An 8,823-nucleotide genomic window follows, 5' to 3' on the forward strand; every position below is an offset into this window, starting at 1 on the left:
AGCCACCTTGCTTTTGTGTGTGTGTGTTAATGCATCTCTAAAGAGTGTGCTCCATCACAGCTAAATCACAGTGTATTTACTACATTGTTTATGCAGTAATATGATACTGATGGGTTTTTTTTATCTCAGTCAATTGTTTAGCTTGCTGCCAGAATCAGTTATAGTTGAATTCTCCACTCAGAGAGTGGACAATAATAAAGAGACAAATTGTCAATAATTAATGGTTTATTCATGGTGAGTGTGAGGTAGATCTTTTTCCACTTTATCATAATTAGAGTTGCAGGTGGAGCTGGAGCTAAAACAGTCATCAAGTGATGGTGGGGGGACACCCCAGTCCATGGCAAGACCACATATGGAGATGGCTAACCACTCACATTCATAGCTGTAGTCAATTCCGCACATTAGCATGCTATTAAACTGTGGGCAGAAGAGACAACACGCACACACCCACACACATATTCTCATGTGAAATCCTGATCTAGATGCAAACATCTGAATTAATGATCTGCTGAGGCTGATACATCTATAGCTAATATTATTTCTACCAAACCACAAAAAATAATAAGACAGTGTGACCATGACCAGCCCCATCTTAGTCTTAGACCAGTGACACTAGTGCGTTGTTTGAATTCATCAAATGTTAGCAACCACAATACAAGAAAGGGTGCAGCAACATCTTTTGATATTCTGGTGTACTGCATGACGAGTCTGTCAACATTCAAACTCACACATCAACATGTATAAATTCACACAGATCTGTGTGCTTCACTCATCAGCTGTCATCAGTCATCAGTGCAGATGGCACAGTGAAGAACGTGGGACAGACAAGTCACTGCAACTTAATGGTTTTAACTCGACAAATGTTGCAGTAAATGAACTAATGAAGAGAGAAGGATTATTCAAATATAAACAAATACGTAGAGAAAGTGAATGAAGAGTAAGTGCAGCATTCTTGTCCCTAACCAATGGTCTGGTGATGTCATGAGTCAAAGTACGATACTTTTCCTTACTCCAAATGTTAGGGCTTCCTAACCAGCTAAATACCCTGCCAGCAGTGCTTAAGTGATTCAATTATAGATACTGAGAAATCCCATGCCAAAAAAAACTGGTCATTCTTCACAAGGTTGCCCCCATTGTCACTGTGAGAGAAACCATCAGCTTTTCTGCCCCAACCCTCACTGCCATTTGGCAGTATTTCTGGAAAGTCATGTGAAGATAAATGGGTTTGTCTGTGGTGTGTGTGTGTGTGTGTGTACAGCATCTAAGTTGAATTTTTTTTTTGAAAAGTTTAAGAGTTTAAGTTACACTCAGAAAAATAAAATTAACCATACAAGATAACCAGAGGCCACAGGTTTGAGGGGGACTTGAGGCTAACTGTCAATCTGGGGTCTAAAGGCTGTTCCTTTAAAATGCACCATACACAGCACAGAGTTAGCATCCACTGCATGACTCTGCTGTCAAAGGCTTACAGTCTACGACTCAAGTCCACTCAGGGACTCAAGGCTTGACCTGGACTACTAGTCTGGGACTCATGAACTATCTTCATTTCTATGAAAAGATCATTTATGATCTTTATTTCATTTCATTGGTTCTAGAGTGTAAATATTATCGCACCTGCCTTACACAACGGGTTCGAGTCCCCATGGAGCCATATACTTGATGCTCTTCATGTAAGTGACTTTGGATTAAAGTGTCTGCTACATGCAGATGTAATGTCATTCCTAACGTATTGATGTGATAAATATATAATTACCTCCTTTGACAGTATGTTACGCAAAACACCTCAAATTACGGAGGCAGAGAACTCACGTGGAGACGTAACGTCTGTTATGACAGTTGGTAATATAGCCTTTATGCAGACAGCAAACAAACAAATAGCCACTCATAAAGGGTGTGACATCAAGATACACAATTCTGGTTCAACTACCTCCAAATGTCGTTTCACTGCAATAAGATGTTACTGTTTGATTTGATTAACATTTCACTGTATTGGAGGCGTTACTGCAGCGTGTCAAGTCAGCGAAGGACTTCCTTTAAGATTCATCGCTCAGCAAAGTCTAAGATGATGTGGCTCAATCTTATTTTAATCACTGTCTTAGATGAGGCTGTTTTTGGGTCCATGTGAACTGATTCATATCCACTGTCTGATTTACCAATGTCCTGAGACAAAGAAAAAAGAGAAGAAGAAGAAAGTGCTGCTTAATCAGTCTGACCAATCAAAAGTGCTGAAAAAGACATTATAGTTTAACTTAGGTGACAGTGTGGACGACTTCATTTCTCTTCCTAACAAAGCTGAATATTTGTTGCGTTTGAACGACTATATTAAGAAAACTGCATCCAGACTCAGTACATGTATTAATGAGTACTTCAGATATTAGAGAAGGATGGGCATCAGTGACTGCAGATACTTCAGAGTTAGTATCAGACATAAAAAGTCACACTAAAATTACATGCATTATTCATAATTTTTGCAGTAAATTAGTAATGTATTTTGCTTATTGATTTGTTTGTTTTTACTCCAACTTTAGTCTGGGATGAGATTCTATAGTGAATATTGGTTCCAATAATTCTCCAACTTTAGTCTGGGATGAGATTCTAAAGTGAATATTCCAAGTAATATTTGGTCCAATTCCGACAGCCTGTGCTGCACTGAATGCTGTCAAATACGTGAGGCACCGGCCGGTTGTCGTCCATCAGACCTTATCTGAGGATGCACCGCAGCACCGTTGGAGCTTGTAGTTAGGAAACGTCAGTGTGGTTGGTGTTGTCTGTAGAGCCTGAGGCTCTGGTATCTACTGTCAGACAGAGGAGATACAGTAGTGTTGTCTTCTTCTGACTGTACCTGACTGTCACTTCAGCTGTTGTGACGGCTGCTTACAGGTGTTGTCAAACCATAGAAAAAAAACAGTGGTGGAGAAAATAGGACAGACAAACAGGAACGCCTTCAGACTGACACTGGGTTTGTTTAAAATGTTTACAACGACTGCAGGAAAGGATAAAACCAAGAAACGGAGTCGGAGGCTCCAGACGACGCAGGAGAGGAGGCAAGAATGGGCCAAATGGGGGCAGATGCAAACAAACTGTAAACAAGGCCATCGTCTGCATATAGCACCACATAAGGACGTTTCCTTCCACTCACCAATTAGTTTCCGTTTAATTGTGTACGTCAGAGTGATGGAACACGACTGTCATAACAAATTTATGGCCGATGTTGACGTAACAACGAAACGCCGTAGGTCGAGGATGTCAAAAACCAAGGATTCTCTGTATTTTATTAAATCCACTTAAATCAACAAATTTAAGTGGACTAAAAATCCAGTATTGTCCTTTTTCATAAATATACAACGATTCCTAAAATACAGGCCAAGTACTGGGGATGTGAAATATGCAGCAGTTGACAGCTTGTGCTGGATTTCTAAATACATTTCAAAATAAATCTGAAGCAAACCGAATACACAACATGGAGCAAGATGGAAAAAAAGCCAAAAGACCCGACAGCGAGCGAGACAATTCCTCCCTAACGTTGAGCGTTATGCAGCAAATTTCAGAATTAGAAGACGAAGATGAGACTTCTTCCCACATGTGTACAGAGTAAATACTGTGAATCATCACCTCCTGGTGGCTTTAGCCAAAGGGCTGAACATAAAATCTTCTAACCACAGTACTGTTCCAACTTTCCCATTTTTGAACAGACTTCAATACATTACTACCAGAAACAATCTAAACCCTCAGGCTGAAAATACAGATATTTAAAGAACAAAGTTTCACCTTCTCCCTGTTAAAAGACTTAATAGCACTCAAAACTCTGCCGGCGAAGAATAACGAGAAGCTTTATTTTCTCAAATTGGAAAAAAAAGAGACTGACCCTGGTTGGTAAAATAGTTTCATTTGAAGATTTGGATTCAGTTCCTGCCTTATGGCACATTTCTAATTACTGAGCGAGCTGTGCTTGTTTATGTGTGGGCTGAGCTTGTTTGTTTGTTTATTTATTTATTCACTCCCAACATTAAACATTATATTGAATTATTATTATCTTGATGGATTAATGTATTTATTTTTATTAGTATTTTTCTCTTCTTATTACTCTGTTTATTTTTATTCTTTTTGTTACTATAATTCCCCAATCCATCAAGCCATAAACAAATAACCTATGAATACATAGGTTATTTGTTTATAGCTTGATGGATTTATCAATATTTACTTGGTATTTCCATTATAATTATTATCGTCACTAGGTATTTATGTTAAATGTTTATTTAGGTACTAACCTACCATTATTTAATTACACCATCCCTCATTAATTATTGATTTATATTTGTATTTACGGATTTAATAATCTGTTTATATGTTATAGGGATGTCCATTATTATTATTACCTATTTTAATCAATATATATTTATGTTACATATTTATTAAGGTACTAATCTACATTTTCCTTTTTTAATTATGACATTTATTTTTTTAAATGTATTTTATATTTTTTATTTATTTTTTATATCTCCTTTCTTTCTACTCTCTTAGGGATGGATTCATCTTACTTTCAGCAAATACATTTTAAATATAAAATTCAAACAAAATGTTTTTTTTTCACACTGTCAGTATTTCACGTGGCTGAACCTGAGGTTTTGGTGGAAATGTAGGATGTTTTTCTAAAACAGGGCTTTATTTACTTCTTTTTTTTGTGCTAGTACCAGTAGCATGTGATGCATGGAGGCATAGAGCATATTGACAAGAGGACTCAGCCTTGCAGTGGCCATTAGTCATTGTTCACTCCATGCTCCAATGAACCGAGGCATATAAATAACCAGAGTCCAAAGAGTAAAGAAACAACAGAAAGGAGTTTCATAGTTTTTTTGTTTTTCTTTTAACAATGTTTGAGTACATTCACTTTTAGAGTGCTTTTTTTCTCTGCAATGTTACGTCCAGTCATGAAACCCTTTTACTTTAGCTTTTTCCCAAATGTATTACTTTTTATCCCCAGTACGTAAATAGAGTAAATAGAATCTTTTGATTATGGCTGTGTTTAGAGTTTAGAAGATCAACAAGTATCATGTACAACTAGTAATAAATGAGTCCCTTCCATTACAACAACAATCACGATATGGTATTCCAGAAGCACAATATTTTACTTTGTTCATTTATATTTTTATTTATTCGGTGTTAAATTAACGTACAATAAAATCTGCGTTATGAGATTATTACTGCTCAGCATGGGCTCCGTTGATTTTTTTTAATGATATATTTTCTGTAGCGTAGCTCTAATTTACTTATTTCAATTCAGTTCCATCTAATTAGAGGAATATCATTTGAGGAATGGAGGCAGATGAATCCTGCTGCACACACAAATTTGTCACGGCAAAGCACAAAAGCACTGCCGCTACCAGGTCGGCTGCAGCTGTGTGTGTGGGGAATGTGTGTGGCGTGGAGAGGCGAACGGAATGGCTCTGCTTTAGCAATGCTTTAATAAAGTCATGAGATGCAGGAGGGAGTTTGAAGAAGCACAACATTTATAACACATAAACGTTCGTGCGGAGGCACACGGTTAATGGCATGCAAAACACAAACGTCGTACTATGAATCCTCTTATTTACGCCCGCGCACAGATACATCAAAACAGAATTTTTCCTAATTATGCCGGGACGCACTCTTACACAGTCTTTGATGCATTTCCCCTTAAGCATGTGATGAAGTGTTGCTACAAAGAAAAACCTTGATTATTGTGAGGGGCTGTTGGATATGATCACTGTCAGCAGAGTAGTGTTATTATAATACACACACACACACACACACACACACACACACACATATATATATATATATATAAAATACTAGTGCTTCATTCAAGTTCAGTTCCTACTCAGGGATTTGGAGTACATTAACTTTGTCCTGATTTTCATAACAATAAATAATAATTTATTGCACTTCTATAAACCTATACAAGGGTATTTATTGTTTGTAATGATATTATTGTTGTCCAATTATTTTTTTACACCCTAGGTACTATGCACTCTCTTCCTCCCCCTTTCATGGCTGCACTAACTCCAGAGTAATGGCTCTGCTCGCAGGAGCAGCAAAAACAAATGGTAATGATAATCATTTTGGGCTGAGCTCTGGAGAAATGTAAGACTTTAAGGTTTATACCCATTACTTAATTAACAGTACACTGAGCATGTCTGCCCTTAGAGAAAATGACCAACAGAGTGGTCTCTCAGAGCCAAAGGCCTTTCAAGTAGAAATATATAAACAATATTACAGTTGTGTTCCATGACGCACCACGAAATGGGAAAAATCGCAAAGTAGAGGCGGGATAGTTATTGTATTATTTATGTATATATTTACCCTTTACTCCATCACACTGTTCTCAACCCTCCCTAGACTGTACTACCCTTTCCCACACAGTTATATTCACAGGAGAGTTGTATAATGGAGATGCAGAGCAAAGTGAGTGGCCGACAGACGGGGGAGAAAAAACTTTTATATGTAGAATTATTTTATAATGTCTTTAAGTTTATTTTTTGTTATATTTTCAGCATGATTTTCATTTGTGTTCTGGTTCAGAAAACAGGAACAGGAAGCTCACACTCACAAGCTGCAGCTTACATGTCTTTAGCTTATTATTATTATTATTATTATTATTATTAATTATTTTACTGTGAGTCGAGACAGCTCAAAGCTCACTGTTTGTAATATATGTAACAGTAAGGTTAGTAAGTCGCCAGAAACCGGATAAACAGCTGTTCCCTATAGTGGATGAAATAGGCTTCAGACCCTGATTATTTACCTCAGACAAAGACAGTAAACTGAGCCGGGTTTGTTTGTTTTTTTTAACTTAAAACTACATAGATGTCATGCGTTGTTCTTTATTATTATTAATGGAACCCTGTAACATGTTGATGTATGTTACGAAAAAAAAAACCCAGCTTCCACAGCTGTCACTGCTGCTGTGGATGATGGTCTTAGTCAATGACCTGTTCCACACACACAACAAACATCATACAGCTGCTTAGGACAATCTGTGTTAATAGTTAATAGTTAATATAAAATGGGGGGCATCACTCTCATCATGAAACATGAATAATCTTCTCTCTGAGATAAAAATGCCATTCACGTTTACAACATGGCTGCAGTTTGACTCGAGTTTTAACGTCAGTGTTGACACGGTGCATTCAAACACCATTAGGAGAATAAGGCATTGTCTCTACTGTACCCTTCAAACGTACCTTGTTGATATTCCTTTTATTACATTTTTAATGTACCCCATAACGTCTCCACACATGATCACTTTGGTGTCTTGTTTTGTGGAGAGAGCAAATGACGCTTGTCGGAGAACTGAAGCTGATGTTCCACCTGTTTCTCCTGCAGCTTCATCATTCACTTTGTCATCTCTTCTTGACGTCTGTTGTTTTTTCTACCCCAACAAAAGCTCGGTTAATTCTTCCGCAGGGTGGCACTGAGGAGTCCAATAACGTTGACACAATTCATGTGTCGTCTATTCATTTGACTTCAACTGTCTCTGGTTTTACCAAAAGCTGAAAACTGTAGAAATGTGGTTTTTAGAAAGCTGTTGGTTGAGGCAGACTACTGTTGTCTTTTTTAAATACCACACGAAATAAACATTTACAATGAGATCTTCATACATTCCCAGCTAAGCAGGGGGGCAAGGCAAGAAAACCAAATGAATCAATTAGGTTTAGAACAGATGCTATTTGTGTAAAGTAATGATATTTAATAGTCTACCTCAGCACTGTGAATGCCTTTTGCATTTTAATCTTGTGTTTAAAGCAATAACATAATTGTGGTTTGTAATGTGGCGCGAGTGTTGAGCTTACAATAATGGAACAGGCGTCAGGCACACGGCTGGTGGGACGTACAGTAGAGCTAAAGATGTAGTCCACCTATTTTTAGCTCAGTTTCAAATATGACATTTCCTCCATCCTCTAATATTCCACCAACAGTTTCATTCCGCTTCACACCTGCACACCTTGTTAAAAAACATTAAGGTCTATTTATACACCTGCGTCACGTATCTGTAGATGCTGCCGCATTCACATCTGCAATCTAGGATAATTTAAGATCAGTTAAACTAGCGGTTATGATCGTTTTTACCACACAAGGCATTTAAAGAAATGCAGTATTTTCCATTTATCTTCCACGTACATTCACATCCATCTATGTGTTTTTCTTCTACGGCTCAATCAAGTTACAGCTCACAAATGAAATCAAGCCAATCCCAGAAACCAAAAGGCGAAGAGGAAAACACAATAACTCTCTCTTTCATTTTGTTGCTGTAACACTATTCCAAGTCCTATATGTACTTTAGGGAAGGGCAAGAATCACTTTAGGCCTGTGCCTTCCACAGAGGTCAGCACAGTGGCAGTCTGACAGTGTTCAGGTGACAACCCCGGGATTGGGAGTTTGGTTCAATCAAATGTAGAAATGTGCACATTATATTTAGGAAGCCTACTACTACATATTAACACCGTTTCTTTTATGTGAGAACAGAGTATACAAATAATTTAAGGTATGACGGTGTATTTGGCTCATTTTCTGATTTTCTTGTCTGATTCTCCTCCTCCACCAATTAATCCATCAACCCAACAGCCAACCCTCTAAACAGTTGCTTCCTGCTAACATGTTACTGTGACACGTCTCTGCTGAGGACTTGCAACCAAATCCAGATAAAGTGAAATAAATAGCTGTGCCGTTGAAACTGTGAGAAGTTGCCACAAGTACTTACTGTACAGAGTTAGAAGATTGGGACCTGAACTTGCTGAACTCGCCTGGAGCAGTCCACTCTGTACCCAGCTGCAATACAAGAGACGA

General features: G+C 37.8%; 1 protein-coding gene across 2 annotated transcripts in view; it reads right to left on the minus strand.

Moving 5' to 3' along the window:
- b4galnt4a (beta-1,4-N-acetyl-galactosaminyl transferase 4a) overlaps positions 1-8,823 on the minus strand; it is a 108,472-nt gene that overhangs the window by 23,884 nt on the left and 75,765 nt on the right. For both annotated transcript variants that reach the window (XM_025056025.1, XM_008312321.3), the window contains one exon: positions 8,738-8,805. In XM_025056025.1, coding sequence (XP_024911793.1) covers positions 8,738-8,805 — 68 coding nt within the window. The remainder of the gene's footprint in view (positions 1-8,737; positions 8,806-8,823) is intronic.

Source organism: Cynoglossus semilaevis, chromosome 6 (genome assembly GCF_000523025.1).
Source record: "Cynoglossus semilaevis isolate Cse_v1.0 chromosome 6, Cse_v1.0, whole genome shotgun sequence".
Lineage (NCBI taxonomy): Eukaryota > Metazoa > Chordata > Actinopteri > Pleuronectiformes > Cynoglossidae > Cynoglossus > Cynoglossus semilaevis.